At 40.9% G+C, this 21,787-nt stretch overlaps 1 protein-coding gene across 1 annotated transcript; it reads right to left on the minus strand.

The window, feature by feature from the left end:
* Positions 1–4,779: 4,779 nt before the first annotated feature.
* LOC115123159 (ferritin, middle subunit-like) lies at positions 4,780–6,791 on the minus strand. Its single transcript, XM_029652483.2, has 4 exons — positions 6,468–6,791; positions 5,946–6,092; positions 5,594–5,719; positions 4,780–5,144 (listed from the first exon to the last, which is right to left on the minus strand). The coding sequence occupies exons 1-4, from the start codon at positions 6,567–6,569 to the stop codon at positions 4,989–4,991; spliced, it is 531 nt and encodes a 176-aa protein (XP_029508343.1). The 5' UTR covers positions 6,570–6,791; the 3' UTR covers positions 4,780–4,988.
* Between the last annotated feature and the right edge of the window lie 14,996 nt (positions 6,792–21,787).

The following is a 21,787-nucleotide window of genomic DNA, read 5'->3' on the forward strand; positions in this document are numbered from 1 at the left end:
CGAAGTGCATCCTCAGAGAACCACAGAGCAAAGTTATATTTCTAAAATAGCTGCTAGGATAGCGTAAATAAAACTAGACTGCATTACACACTGCAACGGATATTCCAACCCTGAGGCCTGCTCTGCCCTTGCTGATCAAAACCTTCTTTTTTGCTGCCTAACCAATGCTGTGCTGTGTAGGCCTACAGTGGCAGTTCAGGAAGAGAGTCAAAGAATTCCTCAGAAAATTATTTTTGATTAAGGCCTCGTCCAAAAATGCAATATCTTGCGCCTAGACTAGCCTATAGCCTATGTTCTGTTCAGTTTGAGAAGGAGAGCATTTGAGGACCGGAGGTCAACTATGATAGCTTGTTACTACTATAATTGATTTGAAGAAAAACAATATGTTTCTTGCCCATGATGTATTTATCCAAGTTATTGACATCACAATAAGCCAGATTTTAGTTACTTACATTGTGGTGCTGAAACTTGAAGCAACAGTCACGGCACAATCAATTGGAAATGGACAGCTGATGGTGCAGAACATTGGCAAATTGGAATATGAATAATTCATTTAAACCGTCTTCATTTAATTAGAATTTACTAACAACAAGAGGGCTTTGTGTTGGAGCCTATTTCTTCATATTTAAGAAACAAGAGGTAGCTCTACCTGTTTCACAGACAGAATTAGGCTATAGGCTGCTATATCCATAGATTTGTCCTTCAATTCCTCCACCAACCAAGCACTCTTTAAATAGCCTCCCTCTGTGTCATTGAACGGCTGTTAAGTTAGAACCAGTACTGGAATTCAGGGGGTATGAGAGGGTATCCCATAGGCCTACCTTTTATTGAAGACAATTTCAAAAAGCAAATGCCTAACTAAGATTTTGAATAAAATAAAATAGATCCGATTACATACAGTGATCTATACCAGCACTTTGGTCCATTATGCTTTATGCAAAAAACAAGCTGAATATACCCTGGAAAGATATGACTCTATATGGGAATATCATCATTTAGTTTCTTTGACATTCAGTCTGAGCTATAATCTTCTATAGCGGAGAAGGCAAAAAATGTAATTTACTTGGGAAGAGGGGGGGAAATGTCTCCAGAATATAGGACCAGCCAAAAGTTTGGACACACCTATTCATTCAAGGGGTTTTTTATGTTTTACAATGTAGAATAATAGTGAAGACATCAAAACTATGAAATAACACATATGAAAACTAAAAGATTGTGGGAGATGTTCTGTTAGGGCTCCCAAGTGGCACAGGGGTCTGAGGCACTGCATCTCAGTGCAAGAGGTGTCACTACAGTACATGGATCAAATCCAGACTGTATTACATCCAGCTGTGAATGGGAGTCCCATAGGGTGCTGCACAATTGGCACAGTGTTGTCTGGGGTAGGTGTCATTGTAAATAAGAATTAGTTCTTAATTAACTGACTTGCCTAGTTAAATAAATAAAGCACCTCTCTGCAGCTTTTGACATTATTGATCATAATCTGCTGCTGGAAAAAAGCGTAAGTGTTATGGCTTTACATCCCCAAATATATTGTGGATCTAGAGTTACCTGTCTAACAGAACACAGAGGGTGTTCTTTTATGGAATCCTCTCCAACATAATCTAGGTAGTCAGGCATTCCCCAGAGCAGCTGTCTAGGCCCCTTACTTTTTCAATCTTTACTAATGACTTGCCACTGGCGCTGAGTGAAGCCTGTGTGTCTATGTATGCTGATGACTCAACACTATACACATCAGCTACCACAGCAGTTTCAGAATGGGTGGCATGAAATAAGTTAGTCCTAAATTCATTCATTTCAAAAACTAAAGGCATTGTATTTGGGACATAAAATTAAAACACTAAACGCTAAACATCGACTAAATCTTGTAAATAATAATGTGGAAATGTAACAAGTTGAGACTAAACTTCTGTAATGGTCAAAACATATTCTTAGCTACTGATAAAACAGTAGCTTAGATTGGGATAGGTCTGTCCATAATAAAGCAAAGCTCTGCCTTCTTAACAACGCTATCAACAAGGTAGTGTCATGACGTTGGCCTGGGGGTAGGTTTATGACAGTCATAAATACCTCTTCCCCCCGTTTTCCTCTCTCTACCCTACTGATGTTACATTTGAAAACCCCTTGGTTAACATAGAGATTCTGGTAACATCAGAAGGTGGCGGGAAATGAACTATATTCTGGTAATCCGACCAATTGAACATATGTGGTGGTACTTAATGAATATCATGTCAGTTCGGTTGTCATCTGAGACATTCTCATCAATGATAAGATGACAAACTCTACAGTGGAATGTCTACACATCAGAGTTATCGGATTCACATGGAATTGTTGTTCAATTTAAATGTTTGAATATGAAAGTATTCGTGATGCGATGAAATGTGATTTTAGCTTCTAAAATGTGAGATTTGGGTTTTCATAAGGTAGGCTCTGCTCAATCAGTGGCCCGCCCCTGTGAAGGGACATGGGCTATAAAACTTTTCAAACACGCCCTCCTCTCCCTTCCTATAGAAAGCCTTGACGACAATATAACCTCCTGTTCCGAGGATGTAAGGACGACGGTCCGATGTCAGAATGGTTCAGATAATAACTACAGAACAAAGACAACATCATTCTGAGATTTGGTTGTGAATGGTATGAACTTTGAACTCTTATTCACTACAGAAGTGATACCTCCTAGCCGTTGAGTTAGCAACAGCAGCTGCAAATGCAGGTTAGGAAGGAACAGACAGAGTATCCCATCTACCACACAACGACGTTACTACAACGTATCCATTTTACCAGCAGATACATTCTTCAAAGGACAAAGGACTAGGTTGGGCAACACGGCCTTCCATCTACCACCAACCTACCGAAGCGCAGCTCAGAGTAAATATTTATGGCATTTTCCTTTTCCAAATGGGCGGTAATTTAGAATGCATAAGATACTGTATTTATGATAGCACAGCTTCTTCCTTTGTTACTCAGTCTTCCCACTCTTTCACTCAAACCCAGACCCTTTTCTTTTGTGAAACAAGCTGTCATATCTGTTCCGCCCGCTAGGGACGTTTTCCTTTATGACGTAATTTGTAATCGAGGTATAATTCATTCTTTGTATATGTAATTCTGTGTGATTAGTTAGGTATTTAGTACATAAATAATTAAACCCAATTTTGTATTGCTGATTCAACTTGTTAGCCAGGGTTTGTGAAGATAACCAAGAATTTACAACTTTCAGATGAGACTGAATTAAGGTGACGATTAATATTGACTGCTATATTGATGTAAAATATTACTAGGTCTTTAAGAGTGTACTCGGAAGATAACAGCTCAAAAAATATTTCGTGGTGCCCCGACTCTCTAGTTAATTACATTTACATGATTAGCTCAATCAGGTAATATTAATTACGGAGAAATTATTTTATAGAATAGCATGTCATATCACTTAATACGGCATAGTCAAAGACACAACAGAAGGTTCTACAGGCCCTTGTTTTGTCGCACCTGGACTACTTAGTGTTATTGTATAGAACTGCCTTTAATTTGCCAGACCCCATGAAGAGTAACTGCTGCCTTGACATCAGCTAATAAGGATCCATAAATACAAATGTTGGTAAATTAAGGATTATGCAATTTAATCAGATGCCATCTCAAGGCATATTGGGGTATGTCAGATTATCACAAAACTCTAGCCCTCTGTATGGCCTTTCTGTTAAATATGTTTTCAAATAGAACAGTTGTGAAACTTTACCCTAAATATTAACCAACTTAGTGAATACCATTACCATAAAAATGTACTTAATTTTACCATGTCAATACTTCTTGGTTGTAAATGTTGGTGGTAGTTGTGAAAAGAAAAGTAGCAATTATTTTAAATGCAATTGCTGATTAGACACTTCTCATTAGGCTATTTTCCCCTTTAACCAAGTGGTCTTTTATTTATTAATTTAACCTTTAACTAGGCAAGTCAGTTAAGAACAAATTCTTTTTTTCAATGACAGCCTAGGAACAGTGGGTTAACTGCCTGTTCAGGGGCAGAACGACAGATTTGTACCTTGTCAGCTCGGGGGTTTGAACTTGCAACCTTCCGGTTACTAGTCCAACCCTCTAACCACTAGCCTACCCTGCCGCCCCACTTGAAAATCATGTACCATCTGGACACATTAACAATGTATCAATATCTCTTCCAGTTAAAGTTTAACTAAAGCCTGCCTATAATTACCAAAATGAACATCTTCAGTAAATTACCAGTAGCTCTGCGACCATATGACAGCTCCAATAAGCCCCTTATGGTGAACGAGGCTTGACTCATAACTATTTGGAGCATTCAGTTCTTTTTTGATGTAGGGGAACAATTGGGCATCAACTGAAATAAACAGAATGAGTAAAGATTAATTTTGTGTCAGTAAGAGCAAAACTCTCCATCACAAAAAAATAAAAGCACCATAACAGCTGGCTAACAGGTTTGATTGTCCTCTAGGCTGTCTAATAAACTTGTGATGCACAGAGTAAAGGTATAAGTCAACTGTAGGTACCCATTTAACTCAAATGGCCCTCGAGTTGACAATTTCTACTCTTAATTTAATGGCACTATAAGATACGGTAAATGACACCCTCTGTGGCGAAAGGTAACATCCTTTATTAAACTCTTGTTAAACTTCTATTGTTATGACCCTCAGCCACTAGTAAGTCTACAATTGTCAGCATTTATCACTGGTATGAAGATGCTCAGTAAAATAGCAAAGAACCTGAATAGACTGAAACATCATTACAGGTCAACACTTAGAAAATCCCCCAAAAAACCTTCAGTGAAATGTTTTATTGTTTTACAAGATGCCTTGCCTCCAATACAGTAGTGTTGTCAACAAAAACACCACTGTTACAGCTGTGTTGCACTGCACCAGTTTAACACTCTCCCCTCCCTATAAATGCAAAGCCAGGAGGATCTATCAGAGAAGCCAGGAGTCCTGGTCTGAGGCTGGAGAACATAGCCTGGGGATGGAAGTGGTTTAGCTCTGGCCTCCCAGGGTGTGCTTGTCAAACAGGTACTCTGCCATCTTGTTTTTGACAGCATCCATCTTGGTGAGGTTGGTGATGTGGTCTCCCAGCTTCTTAATGGCCTCCACCTGCTCATTCAGGTAATGGGTCTCCAGGAAGTCACACAGCTACAGAGGGAAAACACAGGTCAGAAAAGATAATTAACACAGACTATTGTAGATACAGTAACACAAGAGCCTGGTGGTAATGGCATAAGGACAGATAATTTGTTTCCAGCTTTGATATTTTAAAACTAGGCAAGTCAATTAAGAAATCAATCTTATTTACAATGACATCCTAACGTGGAACAGTGGGTTAACTGCCTTGTTCAGGGGCAGAATAGTTTTACCTTGAATCCCCTAGCTGACAAAGCAGCAACCTTTGTTACTGGCCCAACGATCTAACCACTAGACAACCTGCGGCCCATTACGCATTAGCTGCATTGTGTGCGTGTGAAGCAGGTCACACAATCCTGTGTCATTAGTTATCACAGCTACAACGACCTGATCATCTCCTGAGACACTACCTGTATTCTATGTGATACATACATGTGATGTGCAGTTCCACCATAACTTACATGGGGGTCAACCTTGTCAGAGGCAATCTTGTGCAGGTCCAGCAGGGCCTGGTTCACATTCTTCTCCAGCTGCAAAGCACACTGCATGGCCTCCAGCCCATTGCCCCACTCATCGCGTTCTGGCTTCTACACAAGACAGTGAACACCGAAGTGTTAAGGACTACTAGCAAACATTAAGGTTTGGATAAAGTGAACAGAGTTACACCCCTCACAGTTTCAGTTCAGTGGTTAGAGGCAGTATGTTCAGGACTCTAGGTTCTCTATATCAACTTATCGCTGGACACGCCATGGAGTAAAGACATTTTCTATCAGTCTACAATCTAAATGTGTTCCTCGATGCTCAGGTGCTCACCTTGATGTCCTGGAGTAAAATGCGTCCACCTCTCTTGTTCTGGAAGGAGAGTAGCTTGTCGGCGTGCTCCCGCTCCTCGTCGCTGTTCTCCTTGAAGAAATGCGCGAAGCCACGCAGAGCCACATCGTCACGGGAGAAATAGAAAGCCTGGGTGGATAAACATAAAACATAGTTAGAATAAAAAAATATATGTAAATATGTAAAACATGACAGCATTCTGATCTTGTTGTGGCAACTAAGCTTGATGATATAGGGATGAATCAGTCTAGTCTATAGTCTACTTGGTAACCTGACAAGGAGTTGTTACGCCCTCTGACAGAGGTAGGATAGATTCCCAACTTCATTTGAATGCTGTATCTACCCGAAGGCTCTTAATAGCCTTGCCAAGTAAAACTCCAATTTACTTCACGGAGTTGAGATTGGTTATTAATTGTCTAGGCATACAGAAAAGTGAAGACATTTAGGCCCAGGCATAATAACACAGGTAAATCAACAGAACGGTCATCTTGGTAGACTCCTTACCATTGAAGTGTAGGTGTAGGAGGCAAACATCTCCAAGTTGATCATCCGGTTGATGGCAGCTTCGCAATCGTGGTGATAGTTCTGGCGGATCTGAGACTCCATCTCGTCAGATTTTATTTTATATCGAAATGAAAGTACAAAAATAGAGTTTCTTAGACTATTTCGCTATTATAATTCAAGTCGGTGATATGTTACCAATCCGGAATGTTCGATAATGCGGGACGAAGGCAGAGGAGTTCCGTTCAATCACTGTTGAAGCAAGAACTTCTTCATGCGTCTTCTCAGACTTGTGAACTGGAAGGATCCTTGGTCGCTCTATTTATTGTTCCAAACGGAATGCGTCAGTGAAATCCACCCTCACAGAGCGTAGCCAATCACCTTTAGAATTTCAACAGGAACTAGGCGGGTCATTTAAAGACCAGCCCACTCATGCACATCCCCTAAAGCAAAGATGATTTATTATATTGACAAGAGAGCCGAGTGACCACTCTATCAATGGAAATACATGTGCTCAACGAATGAAGACAGGCAAGATCAGGTGGGACCATTCTAGCCAATGACAGAGGAGGTACGCGTGTGAACACCACGCACAAATAAACTGAATTTTTCTCAAAGTTTCCGGAATGCCACATGCATCCACTTATATCAGTACATTTGTAAAAGCTTAAACATTACGAAACTGCTATTCGATCATAATCCTCAAGTAATTTGAAAAAAAAATGGGCTTATCTCACGCAGACATATTTTGGGCGGAGTAAATGCTCTCGCCTTGACCTCTTCATCTCGGTCCGTTTTTACTTTGTTTATTTCAAAGTAACATTCTATTGGAAACAACTAAAGCAGTAGTATCAGCCAAAAGCAATGCTACAGTGCAGGTCTAACTACAGCGGTTATTGTTGAAAAATGTGTGTGTGTTTTATCCTTAGAAGAAAAAAGGAAGAATTTGAACACTCATTCTAATATTAGGCTAATTGAGAAATAGTCTGCGTCTACGTTTGATTTGGAATATTAAAGGAATTTTACTTTCAGATGCAGTTCTGTAAACTTCTGTTTCATTCTCTAAGAGCACATGTTTCAATAGCACATGTAGCTTAATTGTTTACCTTTTCCAGAATAGAGCCAAAAGAAAAACTGTATGGTTTACCACACTTTTTATATCAGCTCAATTTTCAGTGTGAGGTATGGGAATATAGTAGTGGACAGAGAAAGAAAGGCTGGCTTTTGTAGAAATGGTATTTGATGATACACCTTTCGGTTTCAAATAACATATTGAGGTTGACAAATGGTATGTCAGTTGATTACATTAGCCTAGAAATAACTACACAAAATCAGTAGCTACATACATCTAACCATACATAGGTTATTAAGCTAAAACTGTGAAGTGGAAAACTTTTTACAGCTAATGAAAATAAATCAGGTAATACATTAATAAATAAAGTACCATCCTAACAACTTCAGTTCACATGACCTGATCTTCCACAACTGTTGACAGGGTGCTTTCAGGGTGCTGGTGTAACAGTATAACATTTTTTTGAATTTACAAACACACCCGGAATCGTGTGATGTCAAACTAGTAATTTGTTATGCTAACAAGCTAGCAAGAGGTTGAATAGCAACAGCATCAGCTTCCGGTAGACAGTCGATGCGCTAGTAAGCTCAACTAAAAGTTGTTCGTTCTGTTAATGTATACTCAAATGTAACCTTAATTTATCTTGGGAAGTCAGTGAAGAACAAAATCATATGTTCAATGACAGCCTAGTCCAGACAAACCTGAACAATGCTGGGCCCAATCACAGCCAGATATGATACAGCCTGGATTTGAACCAAGTACTATAGTGACGCTGCTTGCACTGAGATGCAGTGCCGTAGACCACTGCGCAACTCGGGAGCCCTATGAACTAATAGTATCTAGTATGCAGTTTGCACTCATTAAGTACAGTATGTACTTTACAGTATGTTAGTATGGGTGTAGGAACACAATTTAGGTCTTCTGGGGCAGTATGCATCAAGCCTCTCAGCGTAAGAGTGCCGGTTTAGGATCAGTTTAGCCTTTTAGAACACATTGAATAACATTATACGGGCAAACAAAGCATTAAAATTGAAATTGGCAAAAATTTGTTTTTATTTTTTGGGCAATTATTTTCTGCAATGTTCAACCCCGAGAATGTTCAACCCCGGGTCGCATAAACACTGCAAACAGCCTAACGACTGCTCGGAGTTATCCACATGGTCCTAAAGCACACCGTTACCTCGTTTTGTATCACATTCCAATTATAAAACTGTAGGAGGGGGCAAAAATGCGTGTCCCGCAGGTCCCCAGTTACATTTTCACCCCTGCTTATTTCTGTCATAACCTCCTGTCAGTTCTACTACAGTATGGACTGACTCAGGCTCTTGCCTGGCTGTATTTCTGCCTTGTCATTGTGACTCAGCATTCTGGAGTCTCAAGCAGAGATGGAAGAGGAAGCAAGACAGCCCACTCCTTCTTTTCCCCCAATGGAAGTCAATTAACTAAGCAGACCACTATCACATTGTTGTCTGCTTAAGGAGCCACCTCCTTAAGCAGACAGTGGTAACCAGCCTCTGTTTAACTATCTTCATTTTTCCACCATTGTTTGTCTCGAGGTAGTTCTGTTCTGTTATCACAGTGACAATGTTGGAAGGAGGTGGGGTTTGGTGACTGCAGAAACAGACATGAGGGGTGATGAATGGGCGAAGACCGGTTGATACCAGGTTTGAAGAAAAGGAAAAAGGGAAGAAGGAGAGAACAGCAGGAACATATACTATATGTACTATATACTATATGCACCTTACATGTACTGTGTAACATACTAAGGCATTTTTAAACTAATAGCTGTGAATGGTTGTTTCTGTGAATTTAAGGGAAAATACAACACCTTTCCTGAAAATGTTGTCAATGTAGTCAATCAGAAATCAAATACCAATATTTTTCTGTATTACTTTAAACTGTTTGTCGAACTACAACAGTTCAGAAAGTCCCCACCAATGTTAAAACCCATTATTCTATTTATGTTCCTTTCACCATGTATGAGCAGTACATGGTCTTGAAATGAATATATTCTTTATATATATTAGTATTTTCACTCTCTATATTGAGATATCAAGTTATAAATGGGAGGGGTGTGACAGAAAGGTAGAGGAATACAGATAGGAAGCGTAGGCAGGGTTTGAATCCATGCAGCAAAGGTGTGTGGTCCAGAGTCAGCAGCATTACCACTAGACCAGAATATGGCACAGAATTAATAATGTCTAATACTCAATTAACTTTATAGGAGTCGAGGCACTCAAAGTCAAGAAACTGCTGACAAGATTACACACTTTAATTGCAGTATCAATTCATTAAAAAGTGAGTGTTGCGATGCCAACTTTGGACCAACTACATTAAGTGTAAAGGCTTGGATAGGCCTATGGCTCAGAATATGGAATAGAATGTGAATGGGGGGCTACTCTCTCAAGTATTAATTCAAATATGCAAATATGCAACTATAGGTTGTGGGTGGAAGCCGGAAAAATGTGAAGTTGATCGAACCCCATCGAGGGGGGAGCAGATTTCGTATATATGACAGTAAAACATTCTTATAATAACTATAACATTTGTTGGCACCTTCAATTCTTGCACATGTTCCCATAAAAAGTATATTTTAACACGGTTTCTATCTAGGATGTAAACACAGCCTCAAGTGAGGTCTGAAAACTCAAACTGCTTGAGTTAAACATCTGTTTTGAGTGTACTTGAAAAGTGCAGCATGTAATACAAATTGTCCCATGAAGAGATAACTCCGTTCACCATTTAGACAAAACATTTTTTAAAGCTAGCCAATGTTAGTTTTACTAGCCTAGCCTAGCCTGCTACTGTAAATGTCAAATTGCCTGCTCATGAGGCTAGTGTTTCATTAGCTATCTGTCAGGGACATTTTTTGTTATGTTTTTGGCTGATTAGATGTATTTTTTCAAGTAAGAAGCTGCAGGCTTAAAGAAACATTCAATCATATACTTTGATTAGAAAGCCAAAGAAAAGCGTGTAGATAAAGATGTGTGTGTCATGTATGCTAGAATGGAGGTTTATAAACTAGGCATGCGTAATGTTGGAGGCGTTGGAGAATGATAAAGAATCTGCAGGATTATAGAAAAAGCGGTTTGAGTTTCAAATACTAAATGTTAGTGAACGTGAATATATTTACTGTAGGTGGTTGAAATTATTAGCCTAACTATCCTGCTAATCTTCTAAAAGTTGAAGCTGCCAAATTCTTGCCAATCCATTATTCTACTACTAATTATGACTGAGTTTGACGCATGTTTTCCATAATGTACATTTCATGCATATACATTCGAGGTGACAAAGAACACCAAATATTGAGTATTGAGACATACAGCAAAGGTGTCTCAGGCAGTATTTGAAGTATCTAAATATAGTGTAACCTACGAATCAAAGTACAGTATATAGCAAGTCAAGAGCCATGGGGGGGGTGGCACAATCGTACAATGTTGCAGTCCAGAATGGAGAGTTTTACCATCTATGCCAAAAGCATAAGCCTCTAATGGAGACAGTAGAAATGTCATCAATACATGCTTTACTATTCCCCCCTCTCGCTAGGAGCATTCTGGTGTCCAGGGCCAATATGTGTATGAAAAGGATCCCAATCTGGATCCCACCCTGGTCACCAACGTAGCTAACTGATGTAAAGAGAGAGAAGTGCCTTAGCGGAATGCAAAATTGTGTGGTCCAGGGACAAGAACAATATCATCTACGGCAAAATCCTGGGCTCCTGACGGGGACAATATAATTCTATTCATTGTGTGTTACAATAGTAAAACAATCTCTTTGTGACCTCGTCACACTGATTCTATATTGAATTTAGTCTTTGAGATGGTCTAGCGAGCATCTGTGGTTGGTGCTCTTCAACTCTAAAATGCACTATACCCCTCAAAACTCAACTCTGGACCTAGAAGCCAGTTCCACTGCTTTTTTAAATTGTTCCCCTCTAATCAGGGAATGATTTAGACCTGGACACCAGGTGTGTGCAATTAATTATCAGGTAGAACAGATAACCAGCAGACTCCGGACCTCGTAGGGTAAATTGAATACTCCTGCACTAGAGTGTGTAAGGCAAAACCTGCAAAGAAAAGGCAACAGGCAAATGCACAAACACCAGAGAAAACGCAGATATTTTTTATTTACTATCAATCTGCGTTTTCTCTGGTATTTCTAGAACCACTTGCAACTGGAAATGGACATGTTTAGGATAACTGGTAGAGTACTGCCAATACCAGGTTAGTTGTAGAGTCTATTTTTGTGTTTTGATTAGGCTTACCTGTAATGTCCAGAAATGCTGGATAACAACAATCTTTGGTTATATCATATTTAGTGTAGCTACAAGCTATGAATTTTTTTTTGCCATGGGGCAGAGAGAATTTTTACTGTTTTAGAGCTCAGGGATTCTTAAAAGATGGGACAATCAACTTTTTTATACAAATATTTCTTAATTTGTGAAGATTATATTTTGACACAGCAAAGTATCAGCTATTAACACCATGTAAAGGAACAACCTATTTTTTTCAGTAAATGCAACTAAGTGGATTTTGTGATTTTCGCCAGACACCATAAAAGGCATTTCATTTGGACAATTATTGTCCAACAAGTGTTTAAAGGCCTTGATTATTTAATGCTAACATTAGATTATTCATAAATGTGTAATGCAAATCTCCAAACATATTTTTGTTTTGTTTTATAGCTATATTAAATGCTCCAGGGCTAATTGTGTTACAATCTGGCATGGTTTCTAGATTTTGAACATGAAATAACAATTATAAAGCTAACATTATCCATTAGGTCTGGCACAGCAAATACATTCATTGTTGAAGCATATGTTGCAGAACAGTGATTACAATATTTGCTCAGAATATTGACAACAACAAAAAAAACCATTTTAAGGCGGTTAGTTCCTCTGTAGAGATGGGAGAACCTTCCAGAAGGACAACCATCTCTGCAGCACTCCATCAATCAGGCCTTTATGGTAGAGTGGCTAGATGGAAGCGACTTCTCAGTAAAAGGCACTTGACAGCCCACTTGGAGTTTGCCAAAAGGCACCTAAAGGACTCTCAGTATAAGGGCACAGGGCGAGATGCAGACATGGGAGGCAGATGTTTCCAGTCTCTGATATTTATTAGTGTCCAAGAGGCAGGCAAGAGAAGGGTCATGGACAGGCAAAAAGATCATAACAAGGTCAGAGTCCAGGAGGTACAGAGTGGCAGGTAGGCTCGAGGTCAGGGCAGGCAGGCGGGTTCAGAGTGGCAGGCAGGCAAGGTTCAAAACTGGGAGGACAAGCAAAAGAGAGAAGGAAAAAGCAGGGACATGGGAAAAACATGCTGGTTGATTTGACAAGACAAACTGGCACAGAGAGACGCGAAACACAGGGATAAATACACTGGGGGAAATAAGCAACACCTGGAGGGGGTGGAGACCATCACAAGAACAGGGGAAACAGATCATTGCATGACACTTAGACCATGTGAAGCAAGATTATCTGGTCTGATGAAACCAAGATTGAACTCTTTGGCCTGAATGCCAAGCGTCACATGTGGAGAAAATCTGGCACCATCCCTATGGTGAATCATGGTGGTGGCAGCATCATTACTGTGAGGATGTTTTTCAGCGGCAGGGACTGGGACACTAGTCAGGATCGAGGGAAAGCTTAACGGAGCAAAGTACAGAGAGATCCTTGATGAAAACGTGCCCCAGAGCATTCAGGACCTCAGACTGGGGTGACGGTTCACCTTCCAACAGGACAATGACCCAAAGCACACAGCCAAGACAATGTATGAGTGGCTTCGGGACAACTATCTGAATGTCCTTGAGTGGCCAAGCCAGAGCCCAGACCCGAACCCGATCAAACATCTCTGGAGAGACCTGAAAATAGCTGTGCAGCGATGTTCCCCATCCAAGCTAACAGAGCTTGAGAGGATCTGCAGAGAAGATTTCGAGAAACACCCCAAATACAGCTGTGCAAAGCTTGTAGCGTCACACCCAAGAAAAGTTGAGGCTGTATTCGCTGTCAAAGGAACAAACTGTCATGTGTCACAACCTTCGTTAATATCTGGGTTTTCCCTCTTCACACAGCAGAAAGACTGCTTTTAACTTTTTATGGCTGCAGGGGCAGTATTGAGTAGCTTGGATGACAAGGTGCCCATTGTAAATGGCCAGCTCCTCAGTCTCAGTTGCTAATATATGCATATTATTATTAGTATTTGATAGAAAACACTCTGACGTTTCTAAACCTGTTTGAATTATGTCTGTGAGTATAACAGAACTCATATAGCAGGCAAAAATCGGAGAAATTCCACTTCCTGTTTTTTTCCCCTGGGGGTGGCAGAATTTCAACCAAGCTCTCATTGAAAGTACAGCGAGATATGGATGAGTTTTCACTTCCTACGCCTTCCACTAGATGTCAACAGTCAATAGAACTTTGTCTGATGACTCATGTGAAGGGGGGTCGAATGACACAGGAAATAGTCACCACTGTCACGAGTCGACCATGCATTCACTATGCACGTTCACAGATGAAGGACCTGCTTTCCATCGCTCATCTGAAGTCATTCTAATTCTCCGGTTGGAACGTTATTCAAGATATATGTAAACAACATTCTAAAGATTGATTCAGTACATCATTTGATATGCTTCTAATGACTGTTACAGAACTTTTGGACATTTCGTCACGTTATAGTGGACGCGCTTTGTGACTTTGGAATTGTTTACCAAACGCGCTAACCAAAGTAGCTAATTGGACATAAATAACGGACATTTTCGAACAAATCAAGCATTTATTGTGGACCTGGGATTCCTAGGACTGCATTCTGATGAAGTTCATCAAAGGTAAGGAAACATTTATCATAAACTTTTTTGTCAACATAGTGATATATTCTTATGTACCGTACAATGAGTAATTCAACTACAAAATGCTAGTCTTCTCCCATTTTTTAACCTTTGCCCCCACCCACAAGGTGTATAAACAACAACAATAAATATGAAATTAGATACAAAAACGTAAAGAACATAAATCAACCAACTCTAATTAGCACATGTAGGACAGTATGCAAGTGTGTGTGCATGGACTTTGCAGATGTATTTCTCACATGTGCACCACATAGTATTTGTTTTACAGTTCTTCTTTGGGGGGCAGAATTGGCATTTCCTCTTGCCTGGCCCAGCTGCAGCCTCGGGTGGATCAGGACAAGATTCAGCCCCCTGAACAGCTTTCACAAGCGCTGCAAAGGCTGCTGTGCGGGGGAGGCGCTCCCTTCTTTGATTGTGTTGGGTTACAAGTGCCTTTCCCAGCTGCTCCAGGAACACCCTCCCCTTGTTCTGCTTATCAGGCATCCAGGTAGGGTTGATCTTGTTTCAGATCACAAAGGCTATGTATGAGGACGCATCAATGATGTTATGGAAGATGACCAGTGGCCAGCAGGCAGTCATCCTCGTGCAGCTGTAAGTTCCAATCTCCTTGCCCAGGTTGTCCACACCTCCTTTGTTGTAATTGTAGTCCAGGATGATGGCTGGCTTCCTGTCCTCACGATCACTGATCTCAGCCGTTTTGTGCAGTGTGCTCAGGAGGACAACATTCTTAGAGTGATGGTGGGGGTGAAGTAAAACTTTAATGAGAAGGCCTCTCTCCCCCTTGTTGCGAGGATAGCAGGGTGGAGCTCAGGCTTGTTCTTTCTGACTGTGCCAACCATGGTGATCTTCCTCGTCAGGAGCTGCTGGCTGAGTCCATAAGAGGTGAAGAAATTGTCACACGTGACATTGTGACAGATGGACTGAGGGGGCACATCAAGCACAACCCCTGGTTCTTCTTCGGGCCCCCACCGCTTGGCTTCCCTGTGTACTGTAGACTTGCATCTTCCAAGCGTAGCTGGATTGTGCGTCACAGGCCACCCATATCTTGATGGCATACTTTTCTGGGAGATGTGCGGGGGAGGCGCTCCCTTTTTGAATATGTGGCATCCACCAGGCTCTGGAGAGGGAACCCGCTCCTGCTACCTGCACTCCATAATGAATCTACTTCCTCATGGTGGTAAGAGATCAGCTGTTGACCTGGGTGCACACATTCCTCACCGCTATCACCCACGCTATCCAATCCCTCTCTGATAGGTACTGTTGGCCCACCTTGGCGCAGAACGTCGCCCGCTATGTCAACTCCTGCTCCATATGTGCCCAACCAAATCCCCCCGGCATACTCCAGCAGGAAAACTACTTTCCCTTCAATTGCCTCAGCGGGCTGGGTCCCATCTGTCCATAGACTTCGCTACTGATCTTCCTCTGTCTGATGGTTTCACCACTGTTATGGTTGTTGTGAACAGATTCTCCAAATCCTTCCATTTTATCCCTCTCTCTGGTCTCCCTACCGCTATCCAGGTCGCTGAGGCACTGTTTCAGCAGGTCTTCTGGCACTATGGCCTTCCGGAGGACATCGTTTCCGACCGTGGAGATGAGCTGGGGGCCAAGGCCAATCTCACATCGGGTACTGGCCTCAGTCAAACGGGGAGGTAGAAAGGACCAACTGGGAGCTGGGGAGGTTCCTAGGGAGTCACTGCCAGGACCGACAGGGGGAGTGGGCCCGGTTCTTTCCGTAGGCGGAGTACAGACAGAACTCACTTCATCACTCCTACACCGGGCTGACTCCCTTCTAGGTCATCCTGGGAAATCAGCCGGCCCGGGCTCCGTGGACTCCGAGCCAGACCGAGGCCCCTGCAGTCGACGAGTGCTTCCGGTGCCTTGATTTACCGTCCCATTATTTAGCCCTCAGTAGCCTCAGTCATTAGGCAGTATTGGTTTGTCTTCATGTTCAGTATGCATCCCCTATTTTGTTCATTTGCCTTGCATTATTGTTATTAAACTCTCCTTCTGCACCTGCTTCCTGACTCCCTGCGTATACATTACAGTATGTAAATGTTAAGTTGTAAATTGTTTTTGTCCATGTTTTTTTTGTCAAAAGAAATTAATACATATGTACGATTACATGGACAGGGAGGACCTGATCCTATATCAGCACTTCTATTCTGACAACAAAATTTAAACAACCCCTAGTTTGTCATGGCCAAGTATGCTAATCCAGTTGTTTGAGTACACAATCCCCCTTTTTTCAAGTATGTAACCCAAAACCGTCTCTATTAGTTTGTCAAAGCTACTATCTAGGTTTATTGTTTGTTTTAAAATGATAATGATGCTTCTAATGGGGAAAGGGTGGTTGAACATAGAAAGCCCTTGAAGTGTGTTCTCTGCTCTCTGTTACTTTGACCAACTCTTAAACTGAACCTCACTTTATAGCCTAATGTTTTCATTATGTGTGCAAACAAAGTTTTGGAGACAATGAAACGAAGCCCCTTCAGACTTTTGGGAGTGACAGTCTTACTGTATGCTTAAACCGGTATTGCAAAAGGCCTGTGACATACCTAGCGTTCTTTTTCTTTGCGATAAGTGACATCACTTTTGAACTAAGTTATGTGTCATGCATAAAGGATACGTTTGTTGTTTTAAACCAAAGCATATAGGCCTAGCTATAAATCCTTACCCTGAAAGTAAACCTAGTCTATGGGCCAGGAGAGATTCTAATCCATGATTCAGATCAGGAGGATTGAGATTTTGAGTCATTTGCATAGTATCACAAAAGGACCAACGAACCTGTAATTTCTGTCATCTTAACTGTTGATAGTCAGCAGTAACCCTTATGAACTGTTGTTAGTCAGCAGAAACTCTCATGAACTGTTGCTAGTCAGCTTCAACCCTTACTCATTCAAAGTGACCTTGTTTTTGCTGAAGGGCCAACTTCAGGAGTAAACATTATTTATAATAAGGGTTACACAGAGATAATCGGACATCTCTGAAATGAAAATGGATGTCTCTACCTTCAGCAAATTATATTTGACCTAAACCCTCCCTGAACGCTTGAGAAAAAAACAAGTGACACTCCAATATACCCCCCAAAAATGATTAAAACAAAGTGGATAACAGAACATCCTTACAGTTTACCGTCACCTCTTGGAGACACCAGAGCCTTAGATATGCCGTTTCAGAAACGGTTCTTCGTCCTGTCAGCATTACATGTCACCTGTCAGCACTACATGGCAGCGCAGGAATGTATATAACGCAGAGGTCTGCGGGCCAGAAGGTTGAGTTTTCACAGACCCCTATGGACAAGAGTAAGGGTGGAAAGATCTCAATTATAGTAAAAGCATTGCATGAATCTATCATCGTATTTGCAGGTCCAAGAAAGATTTTCTGCCTTTATAAACATTTCATGAAACTCTACATCATTTGACATATTAGCAGAATATTATTTAATACTACACAAATTACTCAAATTACAGGCTAAGAATGGACATGGAGATAGCCCTATGTGTTCATCTTATCCAGTGACGACCTGTCATTCAGGGCAGCTTTGTTAATCATGTTTAGCTTTGTTTGAGCCTCACCTGTTTTGCATGTTAGTTTGGCATTAATACGTGTCACATATCAGTTTGCAAACAATGTACCAAAAAGAAAAATCATTAAGTTAATAAAACCACATACAAACATGGACTCTTTTTTGCTTTCTTGAGTAAGGCACCTCCAAAATGCAGGTGTTTCAGCCTAACTCAGTGCTTTCTGTGGTGGTGGTGGTGGGGCAGCCAGGAAATACAGAGCGTAGGGATTGGTAGTGTTCTCTTCTTGCGCCGGGATTGGCTTAGTGTTCTGTCACTCATGGGGACAGCAAAATCTATTGGAGAGCTCGGAAATTCAAGCCCCTTGGGGGCTACCAAATAGTTACATTAGAAGTGCCCATCTGAGGCGGCTCAAGGTCATTGGCCACAGATAAAATGATATCAAATCACGTTATATCTACCGTAGCTTTGATTGGACTGATCATGTCAACATCATACTTTCAAAATCTTCGTTAGCAAGCTAGCAGTCATCATCATGAATGAAGTTGACAATCTACTGGCAAATCCTTTACAACCCTTGTCGTATGCAAGAAATTCTGAAGAGAAATGATAGATAAAACGTATCGGTGCTCATCAGCAATTGGACATAAACATTGCACAACAAATTGGTATTTGCAAATTGAACAATGAGTGGTTTGTAAGGAATCAGTGGCTAACTGCAAGCATTGCAAAGCAATCACTAGACTACTATTCAGTGGAGTTGGTGTGTGGTCCAAGTCAGGGTTTAAGGTTCTCTTTTCCAAGCTTAAAAGGATAAACATTCAACATTGGCTATGTATTGGCTGAGTTCAAAACAACTGGAAACTTGGAACAGGGAAATCTCAGACTTCAGTGAGTTCAAGACAATGGGGAACTCAGAAAAACTTTGCTCCGACTGAGAAAATACGTTTTGAACGGTCATCCAACTTGGAATTCCATGTCGGGAACTCAGGCTTCTTTCTAGAGCTCCAACCTGAAGATCACTGACTTCATGATTCAACCTTGTTTTTTTGTAGATTTCCCAGTTGTCTTGAAAGCACCATAAATCCAGATAATGCCAGAATTTGATGACGAAGTTTGATGACAAAATTTGCCCAAGAAGGACCGCCGCACCACCTTCCTGTTCATGTGAGCACAGCACAAACAGGTGAGTCCAGAAAGGCATAAATGATGTATGTAATATGTCTGTAATGTGTAATATGTAATATGCCAGGGAGATATGCATACTGTAGCTAAGAAGTTAATACCAAGTGTATGTTGTGTAGTAAGCTGTTAGTAGCCCATGTCCCTTCCGCTAACAATTGGGTCCTTTTCCCCCTCATAACTTAGCCTACTGTTCTGATTTGGTGGTGCACATGTAGCCTACAGCCTGTTTTAGAGACATGTCATCATCAAATATTGTCAGAGCTTTCATTGTCTGCTTATATGCCCCCTTTATTTATCCTGTGGTTCTGACTTGATGCACAGGGAGAATACTGTAAGAACAGCCCATGATCTGAATTCTGTCACTATACATTTCAAAAGTGCTGAACAAATAGTTATATTGACCACGTTCATCATACCTCGCACATTAATGTCTTAATCAAAATTACGAATGGCCTCTTATCCGCTCGTCGTCCCCTTATGCCATAATTTGTACTTCTCAATTGTCAGTAGAAACGACGGATATGGCAAATCAACCATATCAAATATGTGCTTTTTTAAAGGCAGTAATTGAGGCTGAAGGAACTATATTGCTTCCAGGTATAGCAGTAGTACGGTGTTGGGACTGCTGTTGGAACAGCTTTATGTAGGTCCTAACAGTTTGGGCACCATTAAAGTGCAATAAATGTATTGTTTAGTGTTATGTTGTGTTGTGTAGTTGCTTTGCTGGCATGCATCTACATGTTTTGCATCTACATAAACATGTTTTGCATCTACATAAAACCGCCACTGATCTTATCATATTTCTCCAATGCCAAATCAGTGTGTCTGGTTTGCAACGAAACTGTCCCTGTTAGGAATCTGAGCTTGGCACTTTCAAAAGTTAGGCCTACCTTTCCACCCCAGACAGTAGGCCTACCGACGTAGACAAATGTAAGATTCAACAGATGGCAACTCTTCTTTAACAACAGAAGGTCACAAGGGTTTCCCTAAAAGCTGTCTGGGTTTAAACATATTTTGTACAGAAAGTAAATAGCTTAATCAATCTAAAGGTACAGAATTAGATTACTTCCCAAGCAAATTACATTTTTTTGCCTTCTCCGCTATAGAAGACTGGAGCTCAGACTCTGAATGTCAAAGAAACTAAACAATGATATTCCCAAATGCATCGATGTCAAGTCTTCCCAGGGTATTTTCAGCTTGTTTTTAGCATAAATCATAACGGACCAAAGTGCTGTTATACATCACTGTATGTAATCGGATCTGTTTTTATTTTATTCCAAATCTTAAGATAACATTGGGAAGGCCTCTCCTTTTTGCCATTTTCTTTAATAAAAGGTAGGCCTATGTCATACCCTCTCATAACCCCTCAATTCCAGTACTGGCTTTAACTTCACAGCCCTCCACTGACTTGGAGGGAGACTATTTAAAGAGTGCCTGGTGGGTGGAGGAATTGAATGACAAATCTATGGATATAGCAGCCTATAGCCTAATTCTCTCTGTCAAACAGGTAGAGCTACCTCTTGTTTCTTAAATAGGAAGAAATAGGCTCCAACACAAAGCCCTCTTGTTATTAGTAAAGTCTAATTAAATTAAGACGGTTTAACTGAATTATTCCCACTCCAATTTGCTGATTTTCAGCACCATCAGCTGTCCATTTCCAATTGATTGTGCCCTGACTGCTGCTTCAAGTTTCAGCACCACAATGTAAGTAACTAAAATCTGGCTCATTGTGAATGTCAATAACTTGTTTAAAGACATCATGGGAAAGAAACATATTGTTTTTCATCAAATCAATTATAGTAGTAGCAAGCCATCAAAGTTGACCTCTGGTCCTCGTCTTTACGCTCTCCTTCTCAAACTGAACAGAACTGTCAGACTTCGGCTGAAGTTGGTCCCCCTCCTATTTCGGGCGGTGTTCGGGGGTCGAAGTCACCAACCTAGCCATCACTGATCCTCTTTTCATTTTCCTTTGATTCTGTCTTGTCTTCATCACACCTGGTTCCAATCCCATCAATTCCATGTTGTGTATTTAACGCTCTGTTCCCCCTCATGTCCTTGTGGGTGATTGTTCATTGTAAGTGCTTGAATACGTCTGTCCTGGTGTACCCATTATTTGATTGTTCTGTTTTCCTGTGGGGTTTTTTGTGATTAAACTGTGCCGTTTGGAAACACAGTTTTTGCTCTCCTGTGTCTGACTTCTCTGCCGCCAGTACGCACCCCTTACAAGAACATAGACTACAGGCTAGTCTACGCGCAAGATATTGCATTTTTTGGACAAGGCCTTAATCAAAAATTATTTTCTGAGGAATTCTTTGACTCTCCTCCTGAACTGCCACTGTAGGCCTACACAGCACAGCATTGGTTAGGCAGCAATATAAAAGGCTTTGATCAGCAAGGGCAGAGCAGGCCTCGGGGTTGGAATATCCATTGCAGTGTGTAACGCAGTCTAGTTTTATTTACGCTATCCTAGCAGCTATTTTAGAAATATAACTTTGCTCTGTGCCTCTCTGAGCATGCACTTTGTAGCCATATTTCTCTCCCAGCAGAGTGGAATCAGGGTGGAATCAGGGTATCGATATATAGCCTAATAAGCAACTAATTCTAAAACACTGAGAAATATTGAAAATTCAATTACAAATTTCATGACCCTCCCCTGGACTAGATTTTTTTTTAAAATCCTAAACCCTCCCCTTGACTGA

The sequence above is a fragment of the Oncorhynchus nerka genome, linkage group LG26 (assembly GCF_034236695.1).
Source record: "Oncorhynchus nerka isolate Pitt River linkage group LG26, Oner_Uvic_2.0, whole genome shotgun sequence".
NCBI lineage: Eukaryota > Metazoa > Chordata > Actinopteri > Salmoniformes > Salmonidae > Oncorhynchus > Oncorhynchus nerka.

What these genes read in the sequence shown, in the direction of transcription:
- LOC115123159 (XM_029652483.2), bottom strand. Translation starts at nt 6,569, where the DNA reads ATGGAGTCTCAGATCCGCCAGAACTATCACCACGATTGCGAAGCTGCC. An exon ending in CCTACACCTACACTTCAATG is followed by an intron (nt 6,093 to 6,467) that starts GTAAGGAGTCTA and finishes TTATCCACCCAG; the next exon opens with GCTTTCTATTTCTCCCGTGA. An exon ending in TTTTACTCCAGGACATCAAG is followed by an intron (nt 5,720 to 5,945) that starts GTGAGCACCTGA and finishes TGTCTTGTGTAG; the next exon opens with AAGCCAGAACGCGATGAGTG.